This window comes from Leopardus geoffroyi, chromosome E1 (assembly GCF_018350155.1).
Source record: "Leopardus geoffroyi isolate Oge1 chromosome E1, O.geoffroyi_Oge1_pat1.0, whole genome shotgun sequence".
NCBI classification, from domain to species: domain Eukaryota; kingdom Metazoa; phylum Chordata; class Mammalia; order Carnivora; family Felidae; genus Leopardus; species Leopardus geoffroyi.
Window position 1 is genome coordinate 19,932,651 of NC_059330.1, and position 20,155 is coordinate 19,952,805.

At 39.5% G+C, this 20,155-nt stretch overlaps 1 protein-coding gene across 3 annotated transcripts in view; it reads left to right on the top strand.

The window, feature by feature from the left end:
- The window catches only part of ATAD5 (ATPase family AAA domain containing 5), a 47,885-nt gene that overhangs the window by 6,187 nt on the left and 21,543 nt on the right, over positions 1–20,155 (top strand). For all 3 annotated transcript variants that reach the window (XM_045488035.1, XM_045488036.1, XM_045488037.1), the window contains exons 3-10: positions 658–766; positions 4,064–4,228; positions 5,981–6,107; positions 6,894–6,975; positions 15,081–15,265; positions 17,456–17,613; positions 18,670–18,829; positions 19,293–19,622. In XM_045488035.1, the coding sequence (XP_045343991.1) occupies positions 658–766; positions 4,064–4,228; positions 5,981–6,107; positions 6,894–6,975; positions 15,081–15,265; positions 17,456–17,613; positions 18,670–18,829; positions 19,293–19,622 (1,316 nt within the window). The remainder of the gene's footprint in view (positions 1–657; positions 767–4,063; positions 4,229–5,980; positions 6,108–6,893; positions 6,976–15,080; positions 15,266–17,455; positions 17,614–18,669; positions 18,830–19,292; positions 19,623–20,155) is intronic.

Below are 20,155 nucleotides of genomic sequence, written 5' to 3' on the forward strand. Positions count from 1 at the left end.
ACAGTTTCAAAAATGCTTGTTTTTCACATTTAATTTAAGGTCAGGCATGATTTCAGAAGAATTATAGTTGTATTTCATTTATTTTTTTAGTGTTTGTTTTTAAGGGGGAGAGGGGCGGAGTGGAGTGGGGGTGGGGAGACATAGGATCCCAAGCAGGTCTGCCCTGATAGCAGAGAGCCCCATGTGGGGCTCAAACTCACAAACCATGAGATCATGACGTGAGCTGAAGTCAGAAGCTTAACTCACTGAGCCACCCAGGTGCCTCCTAGATGTATTTTAGATGAGTTCTAACTTTTACTCATCATAGTTGCTAATCTCTGAATTCTCTGCATCTAATAAACATGAGGTTAAAAATAAGTCAGAGCTTTATTTCTTGGGAAACAGCCATATCGTATGAGGTATATACTTGCATGCTGGTTTTGGTCAATGAAAGAGTGATCTTAAGAGGTAATTTTACGATTTCTAGAAAGAAACATTTTATATTTTTTAAGAGTTTGAGTTTGGCTTACTTTTGATCAGTAGTTTGAAACTAATGTAGGGAGTATTTTTGTTTTTAAGAACTGTCCAGAAATTGAAGCCCTAGGTGGTTCTTTTCTATACTTAATTAACTCTTACACATAATCATGAAACGCTTCTGAATATCTTTTTTATTCCCAGAATGAAATTCACCAGAATTAGTACTCCCAAAAAATCTAAGAAGAAATCTAAAAAAAGATGTGAGAAATATGAAGCAACCGATGGAGATTTTACTTCTCAGACTAGAAAGGTAATTGGAATATTCGGGTATTCCGTTTCCTAAAACAACAGCTACTATTAGAAGTAATGTGCCAAAAGAATATTCACATATTTTATAGATTGGTTATATTAACTATAGCATATGTTATTACTCACTATTTTTCTGTTTCTCTAGTTAGTTTATTAAGTGGTCAACATATCTTATTGTGAGATGAAAGCAATTGATAAGGACAGTATAATTTGCTTAGAAAAACTTTTCTTGGTAAGAGTTACAGTTAGTCATTTTCCTTAAGGCTGCTTATAGGTTATGATTCAATTTTTGGTTTATTTCTATAGATCAGAGGCTAAAAAGTAGGGTCTGTAACTCTGGGACAGGTCTGAAAACCCTTGTACTATTGATATTTTGGGCTGGATAATTCATTTGTTATAGGGGACTCGTGCATTGTAGGATGTTTAGCAATAACTTAGGCCTCTACCCATGACATATGAGTCGCTGTCCAGCTCCCCTGGTTATGACAACCAAAAATGTCTCCACACATTGCAAATATCCCTGGGAAGGAAAAAAAAGAATCGCACATCACCCCCCCCCCCCCGGTTGAAAACGTTTACCCTAAAGGGAAAGGTAGGATATATAAGAATAATTTAGCTGCTTTTAAAAATAATCTGCGTATCCACACCTTGAGAGAATTGGATTCTCTCCAGGGTGTAGGCACAGGTATGTGTGGGTTCACTATGCCCGTAAGGTGATTCTGATATAATCCTTGGGTGAATGGCACTGCTACAGAAAGTTGTTATCTCTTTCATTGTTACTTAACAGCTGTCATTTTTTTTGACTGCTTATCACATTCCAGGCACTATGCTTAGTACTCGTCATTAATGTCATAAAGTAAATATTTATCCCTGTTTTGAAGGACAGTGGAGCCAAAGGAGGTGAGAACATTTTTCAGAGTGGATGAAGTGACGTGCAGTGGAAGCCAAGCTGGGTGGCTGGGACTAGAGGCTGACAAACAGGGAGAATGTAGGGTGCCATCAGCAATGAAGTTCCTGGTGTTGTCAGGGGTAACCAAGTAAGGCTGGGAGGATGGGTGGATATGACTGTTTTTGAGGTGATAGGATTATTGATGGTTTTAACTTTATTTTTCTGTTTTCTGTATAAACATGAACTTTAAAAAATTATTTTAGTTTTTTTAATAGCAAGAGAGCACGAGCAGGGGAGAGGGGTGGAGGGAGAGAGAATCTTAAGCAGACATGACACCACGTTCAGTTCAGAGCCTGGACACGGGGCTCGATCCCATGACCACAAGATCATGGCCTGAGCCAAAATCAAGAGTCAGACACTTAACCGACTGATCCCCCCAGGCAGCCCTATAAACACGAACCTTTAAGAACTTTTATCAGGAAAGAAAAAAAAAACTATTAGAAAAAAAAAAAAAACTAATTTCAAGTAACGGCAGAATTACTTGCCAAAATGTGTATGTGTATGCTTTTTTCACATTCACTAAAACATATCTTTTTGTGTAACACTTTATTTCAGTAATTGAGTTATCCATTTAAATTTAGGTGGATTATTTTGAATACGAACTTAATAAGGTTCATCAGCCTGCCAAAAATTTTGCTAGCAGAACAACAGAAATCTATCACTCTACTATACAGAAGATTCTACTATAGAAGAAGATTCTACTATACAGAATCTTTGTTTTCCTAACCTTCTTACATATATTTTGAATATCCATGCCTATGCTTTTCAATATTTTTTTAAAAACATTTTGAAGGTTTTAAAAAACAGCAAACATTTGTTTAAAAACAGAAGTATATAAAATTAAAAGTGAAAAGTTATTATCTACTCTCTAGGGGTAACACACTTAAAAAAATTTTTTTTTAACATTTATTTTTGAGAGAGAGGGAGAGACAGAAACAGTGTGAGCAGGGGAGGGGCAGAGGGAGAGGGAGACACAGAATCCAAAGCAGGCTCCATGCCGCCAGCACAGAGTCTGCCGCAGGGCTCCAACCCATGAACTGTGAGATCATGACCTGAGTGGAAGTCGGACGCTCAGCCGACTGAGCCACCCAGGCTCCTCAAAGGGTAACCCACTTTAATAGTTACATTAAAACTATTAATGCCCTTCTAGACTTTTTCCTATGATTAAATAGGTATATGTGACTTTTAAAAGGGATCATATAATGTAAACTGTTGTGCACCTTGCTTGTTGGATGTCTTTAAACATAAAAACCCGTAGAACTCAATATGGAAAGCACGTTGTCTGGAAGGTAATATTTAAATGCATAGGATCACTTCGTACATCAATGGCAAAGTCAGGCCTAAAGGCCAGACTTCTTATCTAGTGCTCTTTTCCATACTTAATGCCTTTTCAGCCTCTCTCTAGTGGATTCACCCTAAAGGTGACTAAAGTCAAATAGATGCCATGAAGATGGTGGGGAAATAACCAACAATTCTAATCCATACAGACATCTAATATAGACATCTCTCTGGGTGTTTTTCATGAACGTAATTATATTTATCTGAATAAATTTCTAGTTAAAAATAAAGGTAGACACATTACATTAGACATGTTAATTACACTAGACACACTAATTTCCTTGGTTAAGATTTAAGTAACTATTTCTTTGTCTTTTTTAATACGACTTATGATTATAGTTTTATATATGTTTAATGGATTTTATTATTTAATGTTTGAGAGCGAGTGAGTGAGCTGGGGAGGGGCAGAGAGAGGGGGAGAGAGAAAATCCCAAGTAGGCCCCATGCTGTCAGCGTGGGGCCTGACATGGGGCTCCATCTCACAAACCATGAGATCATGACCTGAGCCGCAATCAACAGTTGGATGCCTAACCAACTGAGCCACCCAGGCGCCCCTGGATTTTATTTTTTACAACAGTTTTAGGTTCACAGCATAACTGAGTGGAAGATAGAGAGATTTCCCATATACTCCCTGTACCCACACATGCATAGCCTCCCATATTATCAATACCAGAATAGTACATTTTTTAACAATTGATGAACCTGCATTGACAGATCATTATCACCCAGAGTTCCGAGTTTACATTAAGGTTCACTCTTGGTGTTATACGTTCTGTGAGTTTAGATAAGTATATAATGACATGTATCCATCATTCTAGTATCATACATATAGTGTCGTATCACTGGCTTAAAAATCCTCTATGCTCTGCCTGTTCATCCCTCCTTCCCCACCTAACTCCTGGCAACCACTAACCTTTCTACTGTTTCCAAAGTTTTGCCTTTTATAATTTCTTCCTATTATTAAATATAAAATGTTTGCCACTGATCTAAGTTTTTCAAATTTTTGTTTAGGCAAGCAGTGCTTCAAAAAGTGTATCAAAAGCAAAACAATTGATTGAAAAAGCAAAAGCTTTACACATTAGTAGGTCAAAAACTACTGAAGAAATAGTGACGCCCTTAAGACGTTCATCTAGACATCAGACGCTTGCTGAAAGGAAGGAATTGTCAGAAACAGCAGTAAGTATTAGAAATATTTATTGGTGTGAGTTCTGTCCTATTCTGCTGTTTGGAGAAGGAGGAGGAAGCCATATAAAGTTATAGGTAGAATTGTAAGATACCCCTGAGGTTGTGGAAAGAGTATCATTTGCATTTCTGTTTTAAAAGCTCTTCGCTCCTTTTGCAAAAGCATACAGTCTGCATCCTCATCATGTCATTTGAGATCCTTCATAGGCTGAATTAGCTCTTCCCTTTCCTCCTTCCTCACATACACACTTTTTGCTCTAGTCACACTGAATTATTCCTTTCTCCCCAAATGGTGCAACTTTTATTTCCACTTTGTAGTCTCAGCTTGAAATGCATATACCAAATACTCTTTTCTACCTGAGGAATTTCTACTCATACATTAAGTCCTGCTAAATGCTACCCTCTTTTCTTATGTATGTATGTATGTATGTATGCATGTATGTATGTTTATTTTTGAGAGAGTGCAAGTGGGGAAGGGGCAAGGATGGGGGGTGTGGGGACAGAGGAGTTGAAGCAGGCTCTGCGCTGACAGCAGTGAGCACGATGCACGGCTTGAACTCAAGAACCATGAGTTCGTGACCTGAGCTGAAAGTCCAGTGCTCAGCTGACTGAGCCACCCAGGCACCCCTGCCTCCTCTTTTTTAAAACCAGCTTTATTATAGAGATATAAGTCACATACCATACAATTCACTATTTAAAGTGCCCAGTTCACTGGCTTTTAATATATTCACAGAGTTGTGATTCCATCACCACAATTTTAGAATATTTCATTACCCCAAAAAGAACTCCTATTTCCCTTAGCTATCACTTCCCAGTCTCCCCTCCCTCAGCTCCAGGCAACCACTAATCTACTTTTCTGTTTGTATAGATTTGCCTATTCTGGACATTTCATATAAATGGTATCATATAACATATGGCCTTTTGTGCCTGGTTTCTTTCACTCATAGTGTTTTTGGTGTTCATCCATATTGTAACATCAATATTTCATTTATTTTTTATTGCCAAATAATACCGTTTTGTATGGCTATACCACATTTTTTTAACCCTTTCATCAGTTGACGGACATTTGGGTTGTTTCCACTTTTTGATTATTAGGAATAATGGTACGAACATTCTGATACTTCCTCTTGAAAGCTTTGTTGGTGCCTTCAAGACAAGTAGTTTCCTTCCCAAAATGTACTTAACTTCTGTAGTTTTTTTGTATTTTAGTTAATGTTGCTCTCAACCTACCATGTTGTGATTGAACTAGCTCTCCCTCTGTCCCCTAAACCCTGGTACAACCTTGAAGCCAACTCTTGTTGCATTTGTCTGTGTATGCTGTATTGCCTGACACATGGTAGATGCTTAGTAAATGTGTACTGACCACCTGAAAGCATATCAGACTTTATCTAATACATTTATAGGATGTATAGCTCTCAAAGAGTAGAGCTAGAACTTGTATAGCTCAGTGATACTGACTCTTTTGTCTGGAGTAAAGTCTTTTGGTTGCTTCTTTAAAAAAGAAAACCCATGGTAATAATAAGTCCACCCTTTGATATGTGAACTTGAGTGGTATAGCACAGGCTATTGTCATTCACGACATATAGCGTATGTTTTCTGTATCAATCAGGTAGTGTCTGATGAAGAGATGGATGGAGCTGCTAATATAATTATCTTACCTCTGGCTTCTAGCACTGTAATCCTTTTGAAATTTAAAACCTCAATTGTATGACATATGGTAAAAATGTTTTTCTTATTCTGTCTTAGGACTCTGTAATAATAATAGATTCAGATATTGCTTCTTTAAAGCAACCTGAGAAAAATCAGAAGAATCTTCAGTGTCTGAATGATGTGCTAGGAAAAAAACTTAACAAGAATCCTAAAAACGTACCAGGTAATGAGATCTGATAATGTTTGTGACGAATATTAGAATGCTTTGGAGGAATTATATTGCTCTCATTTTAACTTAATTTCTTGTCTTCTAAAATATGAACGTTCAATTATATTACATATATCTATTTTAATAAGTAAAGTTATAATGTAGTGAAGAGTTTTATAAAGGTAATTGTGTGTATTCAAGTTATTGCATTTCTTTCTATTTAGCTGCAGTTAAGGTAGAGATTCCCAAACCTGATAATCAAAATCTTCTGAATAAATTAAAAATTTTCTTTAAAAAAATTTTTTAATGTTTATTTATTTTTGAGACAGAGAGAACCAGCATGAGCAGGGGAGGGGCAGAGAGAGAGGAAGACACAGAATCGGAAGCAGGCTCCAGGCTGAGCTGTTAGCACAGAGCCCAACGCGGGGCTCAAACTCACGAGCTGTGAGATCATAACCTGAGCAGAAGTCAGCTGCTCAACTGACTGAGCCACCCAGGCGCCCCAAATTAAAAATTTTCTTAAATCTTTAGGTCCTTCCCTAGGCATATTGACTAAGAATCTCTGGAGGGGGATTGTGGGAATCTATAGTTTAAAAAATTCCCAGGAGATTCTGATAATGCTATTGGGAGACTAGATGATTATATAGAAAAATTTTTAATTAAAAAGTTTAAAAATTTTGTTAAAGTTGAGAAGAGTTCATTTTTTTTAAGTTTAAGAAGATAGAGCTATAATTGAAAAGTATCTGGAGGTAAGTAGAGATGATAAACTTTGATACTAACCTAACTATTTATTTTTCTAAGGGAAAGTGAAAGTTGCTCCTTTATTTCTTACCAGAAAAGCTCAAAAAACAGCTGATCCTATTCTTGGTTTTGACGAAAACAGGTCAGTCTAATACAAATTTTAAAATGCTGAAATGTCTTATGGAATGTATTTTGTATTTTTTCCTTGACTTTGATGAGAAAGCATGTACATTATCATTTGAACCTTTAATAAGTTTATTTATTTTTAGAGAGAGTGAGCACGAGTTGGGGAGAGGGGCAGAGGGGGAGAGAGAGAGAGAATCTTAAAATTTTTTTTTTTTTTTCAACGTTTATTCATTTTTGGGACAGAGAGAGACAGAGCATGAACGGGGGAGGGGCAGAGAGAGAGGGAGACACAGAATCGGAAACAGGCTCCAGGCTCTGAGCCATCAGCCCAGAGCCTGATGCGGGGCTCGAACTCACGGACCGCGAGATCGTGACCTGGCTGAAGTCGGACGCCCAACCGACTGCGCCACCCAGGCGCCCCGAGAGAGAGAATCTTAAGCAGGTTCCATGCTTGGTGCAGAGCCGGATGTGGGGCTTGATCTCATGACCCTGGGATCATGACCTGAGCTGAAACCAAGAGTTGGATGCTTAACCAACTGAGCCACACAAGCATCCCAATAAGTTCATTTCTAAAGATGACAATATTGACAGTGCTACAGTCACAATTTGAAGATCAGACATTTTGTGGTCATCTCTAGATAGAATAGTGGAAAAATAAACCAAAAGCACCAAAGAGCTGATTATGAACTTATTCCGTATATATTTAAATACCGGCTATGAGGGTGCCTGGCTGGCTTCGTCGGTAGAGCACGTGACTCTTGATCTCAAGGTCATGAATTTGAGCCCTACATTGGGGGTAGAGATTACTTTAAAACAAAAAAATAAATAAAATGAAATCTTTAAATACCTGCTATGTACCAGGCACTGTTTTTCATACTAGGAATATTTGGGGGAATAAAACAAGACACCTTCCCTGTCCTCATGAGGCTTACACTCTAGAGGGAAGACAATCTGTGATAAAACATTAATTGGGCCATCAAGTGAAAAATTGCAGTTGTGCTAAGAAGGAGAGGTACAGAGTTTTATTAAGTTTATATTAAATGGATTTGGTCTGGTCAAAAAAGGCTTTGCTGAGGAAATGACATCTGAACTGAAGGATGAGCAGGAGTTCACCAGGGGAGGAACAGTGTTCTGGCCAGAGGGAGCAATCTGCAGAGTCCCTATAGCTCGAAGGAGCATGGTGAAGAGAGAGGTTGAAAGAATGCTAGTGTGACTTGAGCAGAGAGCTTGGGTGAGAGGAATGTGGGCCTAAGCTGGGGAGGTGGATGCCAGCCCACGTAGCACCTTTAGGCCGTGTGAGAGAATTTGTCATTTTGCCAAGGACAATAAGAAACAGAGGGTTTTAAACACAAAATATGCACATAAATGTTTGGATTTCGGGAAGGTCTTTTCTGACTGCTGGATTGGTTTGCTAGATCAAAATCCATAATGATTAATTAGATCTGGGGGGTAGGGGTAGGAGAGAGGAAAGTGAAGGTGACACTCAAGTTCTGGTATCCCTGTGCAAGTGGATGGCATGGTGGAAGACCAGGTTTAGGGACATCATGGGTTCAGGTTATTTTTTCCTGTTTCACTCTTACTGAGGTATAATTACGTATTGTTAAGATGCACAAATCTTTTTTTTTTTTTCGAGGGATGGAGGGGCAGAGGGATAGAGAGAGAGAGAAAGAAAGAGACTCCCAAGCAGGCTCCATGCTCAGTGCAGAGCCAGATGCAGGGCTCAATCCCATGACCCTGGTATCGTGACCTGAGCCAAAATCAGGAATCAGACTCTCAACCGACTGAGCCACTCAGGCACCCATTAATCTTTTTTTGATTGAAGTATAATTGACATACAGTATCCTGTTTCAGATATACATGGTAGTGACTTGATATTTTTATAAATTACAAAAAGATTCCCATGATAAGTCTCATTACCATTTGTCACTATACAGAAAGTTACTACAGTTGATTGACTATACTCCCTATGCTGTAGATTTCATTCCTGTGACTTAATTATTTTGTGAGTAGAAGTTTGTACCTGTTAATCCCCTTCCCCTATTTCTCCTGCCTCCACCCTCTCCCCCTCCCCACTCTGGTAGCCAACAATTTGTTCCTTTGTCCATGAGTGTGTTTCTGTTTTGTTTATTTGTAAAATGCACCATTCTCTTTTTTTAATGTTTATTTATTTATTTTGAGAGAGAGAGGGAGCGGGGAAGGGGATGAGAGAGAAGGAGAGAGAGAGAATCCTAAGCAGGCTCCATGCTCAGTAAGGAGTGGTGTTCTCAGTTTCACTGTGAGATCATGGCCTGAGCCTAAATCAAGAGTCGGACATTCAACCAACTGAGCCACCCAGGTGCCCCTAAAAATGCATCATTCTTATTATTTTTTTCTTTTTTAATGTTTATTCATCCCTGAGACAATGCGGGAGAGTGCAAGCAGCAGAGGGGCAGACAGAGGGAGACACAGAATCTGAATCGGGCTCCAGGCTCTGAGTTGTCAGCGCAGAGCCTGACGCAGGGCTCAAACTCACGAACCATGAGATCGTGACCTGAGCCGAAGTCAGACGCTTACCCGACTGAGCCACTCAGGTGCCCTTCTTATTTTTTTTTTTTTAATGTTTAATTTTTTAGAGAGGAAGGGGGAGACAGAGAATCCCAAGCAGGCTCCAAGCTGTCAATGCAGAGCCCAGTGTGGGGTTTGAACTCCCAAACCACGAGATCATGATGTGAGCCAAAATCAAGAGTTGGATGCTTAACCGACTGAGCTACCCAGGTGCCCCCTAACTGCACCATTCTTAAGCATACAGTTTTCATAAGTACATTATTATATCAAGATTTAACAATCTTTCTTTTACTCTGAAAGGTTACTCTTTTTCTGTTATTCCTACCACCACAACAAAAGGTTACCGCTATACTGATTCTTAACCATTGATTAGTTTGATTTCTATTGCCGTGGATTAGTTTTGTTAGTTTTAAAACTTTACGTAAGGGGCGCCTGGGTGGCGCAGTCGGTTAAGCGTCCGACTTCAGCCAGGTCATGATCTCGCGATCCGTGAGTTCGAGCCCCGCGTCGGGCTCTGGGCTGATGGCTCAGAGCCTGGAGCCTGTTTCTGATTCTGTGTCTCCCTCTCTCTCTGCCCCTCCCCCGTTCATGCTCTGTCTCTCTCTGTCCCAAAAATAAAATAAACGTTAAAAAAAAAAAAAAAAAAAAAAACTTTACGTAAACTTCAGAACTTCATGTAAATGTATATATATATATATATGTGTGTGTGTGTGTATTCTTTTGTATCTAATTGCTTTTGGTCAGTACACATACACACTTTCTTTTTTTAAATCAGCTTTATTCAGGGGCGTCAGGGTGGCTCAGTTGGTTGAGCATCTGACTTTGGCTCAGGTCATGATCTCATGGTTTGTGGGTTCGAGCTCTGCGTTGGGCTCTGTGATGACAGCTCAGAGCCTGGAGCCTGCTTCGGATTCTGTGTCTCCCTCTCTTTCTGCCCCTCCCCCGCTCACACTCTCTGCTTTTCAAAAGTAAATAATTGTAAAAAAAATTTTTTTTTCTTTTTCTTTTTCTTTTTTTTTTTTTTATTTATTTTTTCAACGTTTATTTATTTTTGGGACAGAGAGAGACAGAGCATGAACAGGGGAGGGGCAGAGAGAGAGGGAGACACAGAATCAGAAACAGGCTCCAGGCTCTGAGCCATCAGCCCAGAGCCTGACGCGGGGCTCGAACTCACGGACCGCGAGATCGTGACCCGGCTAAAGTCGGACGCTTAACCGACTGCGCCACCCAGGCGCCCCTCAAAAATAAATAATTGTAAAAAAAAATTTTTTTTTAAATCAACTTTATTCAGGTATAATGTACTCGCAATCATATGCATACAATTGAAGTAAATAGTTTGAGGTTTAACAAACGTACACATCTGTGTAATCATCACAATAGAGAACATTTTCACCACATTCCAGAAAGTTCCCTTTTGCCTCTTTGCAATTAATCCATGTCCCCAACTCAATCCCACACAATTTCTGATCTGTTTTCTGTTGACATAGATTGGTTTGCCTTTTCTAGAATTTTGTAGAAATGAAATCATACATGATGCTCACTTTTGTCTTTGTCTTCTCTTAGACAAGGTAATATATCATCTTTTTTATTACTGAGTAGTATTCCTTATATGAATATACCACAGTTTGTGTACCCATTCTTTTATTGATGGCCAATTGGGTTGTTTCCAGTATTTGGCTATTATTAATAAGGCTGCTGTGAACATTCCATTCCATTCCATGTGTAGACAGTATTCTCATTTTTCTTGAGTAAATACCTAGAAGTGGAGTTGCTCTGTCATTGAGTAGGTGTACGTTTAACATTGTAAGAATCTGCCGAACTTTCCCAAGTGGTTGTTCCATTTATACTCCCACCAGCAGTATATGAGAGCTCCGGTTGCTAACACTTGGCATTATCAGACTTTTCTTTTATCGGTTATTTATTTTGAGAGAGAGTATGCACATGCAAGCAGGGAAAGGGCACAGAGAGAGGGAGAGAGAGAGAGCATCCCAAGCAAGCTCTGCACTGTCAGTGCAGAGCCCAATGCAGGGCTCGATCTCACGAACTGTGAGATCATGAACTGAGCTGAAATCAAGAGTTAGATGCTTAGGGGCACCTGGGTGGCTCAGTTGGTTAGGTGTCCGACTTCGGCTCAGGTCATAATCTCACGGTTCATGAGTTCAAGATCCACGACGGGATCTGTGTTGACAGCTTAGAGCCTGGAGCCTGCTTCAGATTCCCTCTCTCTCTGCCCCTCTCCTGCTTGCGCTTTGTGTCTCTCTCAAAAATGAATAAACATCAAAAACAATAACAACAACAACAAAAGAGACGCTTAACCAACTGAGCCACCAGGTGCCCCCAGACTTTAATTTTAGCCATTCTCATGGGTTTCTAGTGGTATAGTGTTATTTTTTATTATTTATTTTTTTATTATTTTTAATCAATTAAAAATTTGAGTCTTATTGAAGTATAAATTACATAGTCACCTGTATTTAAAGTGTATAACTTGGTGAGCTTTGCCAGTTGTATATGTAGTGAAAGCACCACCACTGCAGTAAAGATAATGCTTTATTTCCACTATCCAGAAAGTCTTTTCCTCCACAAGCGTCCTCATGCCCTTCTGCAGTCCTCCTCCTTGTCCCAGCTCAGGCAAGCACCTGTCTCTTTTCTGTATGTTAATTTGCATTTTCTAGAATTCTGTATTAATGAAATCGTATGATAATACACTCTTTCATCTGGCCTCTTTCAGTCAGCTTGATGATTTTGAGATTTGTTCATGTTATCAAATACCGTTGACTCTTTGAATTGCACAAGTCCACTTACGTGGGTTTTTACATTACGGTACTGTGAAAATGTATTTTCTCTTCCATATGATTTTCCAATATTTTTGCCTCTAGCTTACTTTAAGAATATAGTATATAATACATATACTGTATACACAACATAACGAACTATGTGTTAATCGACAGTTAATGTTCATCCTTTAGGCTTCCAGTCAGTAGTAGGCTATTAGTAGGTACATTTTTGGGGAGTCAAAAATTATGCATGTACTTTCGACTGTGCAGAGGGTCAGCAACCCTAACCTCTATGTTGTTCAAGGTCAACCATATATCAGTAGTTCATTATTTTTGCTGAATAGTATTATATGGATAAACCACTTTTTGTCTACCTGGTTACCTGTTGATGGACATTTGGGTTGTTTCCAGTCTTAAGAATAAAGATGCCAGCAACATTCATGCAGAAGTCTCCTACAATTTTGCTGATGATTCTGTTAAATAGTGAGAGAATTGATATCTTAACAATATTAAGTTTTCTGATCCAAAAACATTATATTTCTATTTTTAATATCTTTCACCAGTGTTCGGTGGTTCTCAGTGTAGAGGTTTTATACATGGGTTAAATTCATCTCTAAGTATTTCATGTGTTTAATATAATTATAAACGGCATTATTTTCCAATTGTTGATTTCTGGTATGTGGAAATACAATTGATTTTTTTTTTAACTTATACCACAGTCTACCATTTCACCTAATGCTATTATCTTATATGCCTTTGCTTTACCCAGTAGAATTGTTTGAAGGAAGAAATTTGCTGGTTTTGGACTACTTAACTTAAATTTCTTAGAAGTTTCTTAGAATTATTCTTATGTTCCTAAATTGGTATACTATGAAAGAATTTAAAAAATAATTTATGTTGAAATAACTTTTTTTTTTTTTAACGTTTATTTATTTTTGAGACAGAGAGAGACAGAGCATGAATGGGGGAGGGTCAGAGAGAGGGAGCCACAGAATCGGAAACAGGCTCCAGGCTCCGAGCTATCAGCACAGAGCCCGACGCGGGGCTCGAACTCACGGACCGCGAGATCATGACCTGAGCCGAAGTCGGCCACTTAACTGACTGAGCCACCCAGGCGCCCCGAAATAACTTTAAGAAAAGTTGCCAGACTACTACAAAGAACTCCTATCCCCCTCACCAAGATTTCCCATGTCCTTGACTGTGTTTATTGAAGTGTGGAGACTCTCAACCTGGGTCTGTCTGATAAAGCAGATAAAGCTAGGATACATATATAAGTATGTATATATATATATATATATATATATTTTTAATTTTTTTTTTGTTTTTCAACGTTTATTTATTTTTGGGACAGAGAGAGAGCATGAATGGGGAAGGGGCAGAGAGAGAGGGAGACACAGAATCGGAAACAGGCTCCAGGCTCTGAGCCATCAGCCCAGAGCCCGACACGGGGCTCGAACTCACGGACCGCGAGATCGTGACCTGGCTGAAGTCGGACGCTTAACCAACTGCGCCACCCAGGCGCCCCTATATTTTTTATATATACGCATATACCCAAAGCAATTTATAATTGTATATATTACACAGTTTATCACATATATATAATATGTGTATATTTTGTATTAGCACTTTGTACACTTCTCCTTAAAGTTTACCTTCTGCTATTGGCATATACTTTTTTTTTTTTTAAGGTTTTATTTTTAAGTAATCTCTACACCCAACATGGGGCTCGAACTTACAACCCCAAGATCGAGTCACATGCTAGGGACACCTGGGTGGCTCAGCCCAACTCTTGATTTCAGCTCAGGTCATGAATTCACAGGTTCATGAGATTGAGCCCCACGTCGGGCCCTGTGCTGACAATGTGGAGCCTTCTTGGGATTCTGTCTCTCCTTCCCTCTCTGGCCCTCCCCTGCTCATGTGTGCATTTTCTCTCTCTCTCTCTCAAAATAAATAAATAAACGTTAAAAGAAGAAAAAAGTTGTATGCTCTACCTACCGAGCCAGCCAGGTACGCCAATCTCATACCTACTTAGCTACAACTTCACGAATCTCTTCCTCCTTCCCTCCAACTAACAGTAAAAAAAGCTACACCTCCTCTTTTCTGAGATAAATGCCTCCACACTGGCTTTAAATCTCCTTTCCCTCATTTCTCTCAAAAAGGAAAGGAAAAGAGAAATGGAAGTCTTTACATCCTCTTTTTACTTACCAACTCAAATTTCTGTTTGTAGAGAATATTATAATTCTCCATATATGGCGGGCTAGGAAGGGCAGATTAGCTGTCGTACCACCCTCTCCCCCTTCCGCTGCTCCCGTATCCCATCCTCCTCGCCTCCCTCCCACCGAAGTCAGGACTCTTAGGATTAGCAATATGAAGATAAGCGAGGTAAAACTGAGGCATCAGTAATAAAGGCCCTAATGGTCTTGCTACTATATTGGAAACATCACATTAGAAATTCTTATATTAACTTTTTGAAATATAGCACTTACTTTGTTTTCTGATTATGATACAAATGCATGTTCTTTTAAAAAGAGGACAAAATACACAAGGGAAAAAACTCACCTACCACTCATAGATAGACTCTGTTAACATTTTGCTGGATGTTCTTCAAGTCATTTTTTTTTCCCTCTATATATTTACTTTTATTTCTTAATACTGATAGCTTTCATTTTTATGATAAGCAAAAGTGAATGTGCCCAGCTAACATCTCAGATAGCGGATTCATTTTTTGAAATTAAAAAGTATTGTGTATTTTTTTAAGTGTTTATAACCTTAGCTTTCCTTTGTCACATCATTTTCTTAAAAGCCAAGATACATCTGAAAAGTCTCAGGATTGTGATGTGCAGTTTCAAGCCAAGCGCGACTTCCTAATGAGCGGTTTGCCGGATTTGCTGAAACGACAGATTGCAAAGAAAGCTGCTGTATTAGATGTGTACCTTGCAGCGAGTACTAGTTTCCAGAGAGTTGTCCACGTACAACAAAGAGATGATGGTGAGTTTATTATAATTAAATATTTTTAAATGCAGGGCGCCTGGGTGGCTCAGTCAGTTCAGCGTCCGACTTCGGTTCAGGTCACGATCTCCCAGTTCGTGAGTTTGAGCCCTTCTTGGGCTCTCTGCTGTCAGCCTGTCAGCACAGAGCCCGCTTCGGATCCTCTGTCCCTCTCTGCCCATCCCCTGCTTGCGCTGTCCCCCAAATAAATAAATATGAAAGAAAGTATTTTTAAATGTTAGAAGTAATATGAAAGTGTAAGTTGACTTGAAATGAGGCTAAAGTTTAAAGATAATTCTTAAGGAGATTTTAGTGAGAATTCGCAGTATGTGTTTCATTGTCTCTTCCTCAGTCTTGGACTCCCTGTACTGCATATGGGGTGTCAGGGCAAGAGAGCCAGAGGCATCCTCAGCCCTCACCACCTTATGCAGCGAAGAGCAGGCGTGCGGGCGGGACCTCAGGTGGATGTTGTTCTCCAGGGAGGCACTGTGTTCCGAAAGGAAGGCAGTGGTCTTCACGCATGCAGCCTGTGTATGAACAGATCACCTGTAAGACTTTCTCAGAGGAGCTCCAGCCCTGTCCTCGTCCGATGGGCTGTTAAATGTGCAAGGGAGATGTTTGCCTCCTTTCCAGAACAGCTTTTCCTCTCTCGTTGCATCTAAATCCCTCCTGGAGCAGGTAGCAAGTAGCTCCACACTCCAGTTCACCCTTTCCTCATACACACCATGCACAAGGGTGAGCTGTTTGCACAAGCCTTCTGCACGGTGGTCTCGGCTTGATCAGAACCTGATTCTGGTTGGATTCAAATGCTACCGGGGGCGCCTGGGTGGCGCAGTCGGTTAAGCGTCCGACTTCAGCCAGGTCACGATCTCGCGGTCCGTGAGTTCGAGCCCCGCGTCGGGCTCTGGGCTGATGGCTCAGAGCCTGGAGCCTGTTTCCGATTCTGTGTCTCCCTCTCTCTCTGCCCCTCCCCCATTCATGCTCTGTCTCTCTCTGTCCCAAAAATAAAAAATAAACGTTGAAAAAAAAAAAAATTAAAAAAAAAAAAAATGCTACCGCAACCACAATCTTACTTGACTTACATAGTTTTTAATTACCAAAAGTGTACAAAGCTTTATTTCTTTTCCTTGCTGTTGCTCCTACCTAGAGGGTTTTGTGTGTGTGAGTGTGCATGCTCGCGTGCGTGCACAAAAGCATTTGTATTCTTCTCAGCTGGCTTTGTGGTTTGGTTTAATGCACTACTTCTACTCCTAAAATATGCTCTATGTTCTCTTCTTTCTTTTTTCCTTTTGTGCTTCTGACCTTGATAGCTTTTTGGTTTTGTTGAGCCTCCCATTTGTACAGGGAACTTCCCAGCCAGCCCTTCTGGTGATATTCTTCTTTCTCTTTCTTCCTCAGCTCTGCCATTGGCCATTCGGTGGACGAAGCCCTTCTTGTTATTTTCACCAGTTCAGTTTTATACAGCATATTCCAATAGTATATTCAACTGTAGAAGTTAGTTATATGTTTCTCCCCTGATTTTGATCAACATTTTCACCAGAGTGCTACTGTAAAATGTATCATATGTGTTTGTGGATCAGGAGATGAATCAAGCACAGAGACAACCTCTCTCTTTTAGAGCCTGAAGAGTTGGGGCGCCTGGGTGGCTCAGTCAGTTGACCGTCCGGCTCTTGACTTTGGCCCAGGTCATGATCTCACATCTCGTGAGTTTGAGCCTCGAATTGGGCTCTGCGCTGACCGTGAAGAGCCTGCTTGGGATTCTGTCTCCCTCTCTCTTTGCCCCTCCCATGCTTACTCTCTCTTTCTCGCTCTCAAAATAAATAAAAATAAACTTAAAAAAAATAGAACCGGAGGAGTTAATCACACATTTATTTACTGGTATGCCAGGTCTGCCCTTAGAGTTTAAACCTTAAACCAGGATGTGAACTGCCCCTGAAATTCTTACCCCTAGTAGCAAGGGTTGATTTCAAAAGAAACGAAGTTTGCTATCACTTGGTTATTTTAAACAATTGGGAAGGAAGACTCAATATTTTTGTTAATTGTATTTGTTGGAGGAGAGGAGTTTGGTTTTTTGAGTTTTGGTATTTTTGTGTTAACTATGTAGCTGTCAGGTCTTTTCACGTTTGCGTATTTGGCATTCGATGTAATGAATGAAGATAATTAAGACCTTTGTTTTCTGTTTTGCTTTAGGATGCCATTTGTGGCATTTGAAACCACCCACTTGCCCTCTCTTAACCAAACTTAAAGAACTGGATACTAGAGTAATAGATCTCTCAAGATGTGTTCTTGCTCTTGGTGAATTTTCAACATTGAATTCAAGTTCTAAAAGTACTAATTCTGCTGTTGTGGTAAGTACCAGAGATCCCGGCTATTGTACGGTGTTTCCTTCATATCTTCAGAGGGAAAGCAAACAGATATCTGCTACTGTGGCCTAAAGTTCTTTTTTCCCTGGAGTCCAGTTTTAAAGAAAAAATCCTAAATGAGGTAGACATCTCTTTTAAATATTCCTGGAGCTTTAGAAACATTTTAAGAATTAATGGTAGCCAGGGCACCTGGGTGGCTCAGTTGGTTGAGTGTCGGACCTTGGCTCAGGTAATGATCTTGTGGTCTGTGAGTTTGAGCCCCACGTCAGGCTCTGTGCTAACAGCTCAGAGCCTGGAGCCTGCTTCGGATGCTGTGTCTCCGTCTCTCTCTGCCCCCCCCCCCCCTCAAAAATGAATAAACATCATGGGGCGCCTGGGTGGCTCAGTCGGTTAAGCGGCCAACTTCGGCTCAGGTCATGATTTCGCAGTCCGTGAGTTCAAGCCCCGCATCGGGCTCTGTGCTGACAGCTCAGAGCCTGGTACCTGTTTCAGATTCTGTCTCCCTCTCTCTGACCCTACCCCGTTCATGCTCTGTCTCTCTCTGTCTCAAAAATAAATAAACATTAAAAAAAATTTTTTTTTAAATGAATAAACATTAAGAAAAATTCTATAAAAAAAAGGAATTAAGGGTAGCCAATTTCAAAAGAATATTAGATTATATAGCACATTTAGATATTGTGTAAATCAGCATTCTAATCTAATGTGTAAAGTACAATTAGTTGAAGGAGAGAACAAGAAAAATATGAATTAAGTCCCTAAAAACTATGCAAATGCAGCTTTGCTGTTAAGGTTTTATTTAGTCACTGAAGCTAATCCTATATTAATATTGACTAGTTATCGACAGAAAATGGTTGGTGACTAATATTAATAGACAATGTGGGGGGCACCTGACTGGCTCACTGAAGCAGGCGACTCTTGTTCTCAGGGTTATGAGTTCAAGTCCCATGATGGGTGTAGAGATTACTTAAAAAAAAATCGAAATGTCTTTAAAAAAAACAGACAATGTGGGTCCATTATTGAGCTTTTTTTTCTTTATTGCAGTTTGTGGAGAGAAGGAAAGATTTGACTGAAGAAGTAAGAAATGTTTTGCTGGAGGAAATTAGGTGGTCAAATCCCGAATTTTCTTTGAGGAAATATTTTTCTTTGCTTCTTAAAAAACGAAGTGAGCACCAGGTACTTCCTGAGTGTCATCGTAAACAAGGTTAGTGATAACTGTTATCATTTACATTAACGTTTTGTTTTTGAAAACATTAAGACTTGGTCTTTGACTCTTGGAAGTCCACTGAGAGGATATTGCTTATGGTTGGCAGGGAAAATTGTTCAATTGTATTAAAGCATCTTGTTCAATGCAGTGTTGGCCCCTGCCATTCTCCACAGGTACAAACCCAAAGACAGCTTTAATTTTGTTAAAATGTTAATAGTTCATTTAAGGAAAGCCTTAGGTGAGATCATTTGAACTGACTTGCCTTTATATAACTTGTACAAAAGGCAATCTAAATAACACAATATCCTGCTTGCTTTCAGTGGCCCACATTTGATTCTTGCCTCTTCATTTTATAGTAATAAGATTGTTGGATATTTTGAAGTAATATTAAGATTTTGGATATTAAAATTTGTTTTTTGTTAATTAGTAAGCACATGCATTTCTCTAACTTCTGAAATAGAAAGTCCACAACTCGAACCTGATGTCAATCAAAAAGAAACCAAAAGGAAACGAGTGGAAACGGAAATTCAGAAGTCAAAAAGAAAGAAGCCAAACGAGTATTCACAAAGCCCAAAAAAGATAAATGGGAAGCCAGAAGAACTTGACAAAAGAAACAACTCCACTGGGATAAAGCTAGACTCTTGTAAAGGCCTTCTTTCTAAAACATCCAGGAAGAAACAAACTGCTTCGAGTACAACATGTAAAATAGAAACAGAAGCAGTTGAAGATTCTGATGTTCTGATAATAGATGATGGCAAAGAGCCTACATCAGAAAGATCTCCTGTTCCTGGTAAATTAGATCTTCTTCCTCTCGGCCTAGAACTTTTTTGTTTGTTTTCTCTTCTTGTTCATTTTCTCTTTAATATATGTTCTTTGCAACATTCGAACAATATATGTTTATAAAACAAGAAGTGGAAGCCTTACTAATTATAATCACAGTCTTACAGAAAACCACATTTAACAGATAGGTGTTTGGTCTTTGATTTTTCTGTGTGCTTTTTAAACAACCTGGGATTATATCTCTTTAACATGTCTCTGACTTACTCCAATTTGGGTTCTTTAGCTTTTTTAAAAATATTCTATTGATTAATTTGTCCATTTATGTGGCTGAATGGATATTTTAATATTTGTATAGCAAGTCTCCTCTATCGTTTTTTGTTTTTTGTTTTTTTTTTTTCAACGTTTTTTTTTAATTTATTTTTGGGACAGAGAGAGACAGAGCATGAACGGGGGAGGGGCGGAGAGAGAGGGAGACACAGAATCGGAAACAGGCTCCAGGCTCTGAGCCATCAGCCCAGAGCCCGACGCGGGGCTCGAACTCAC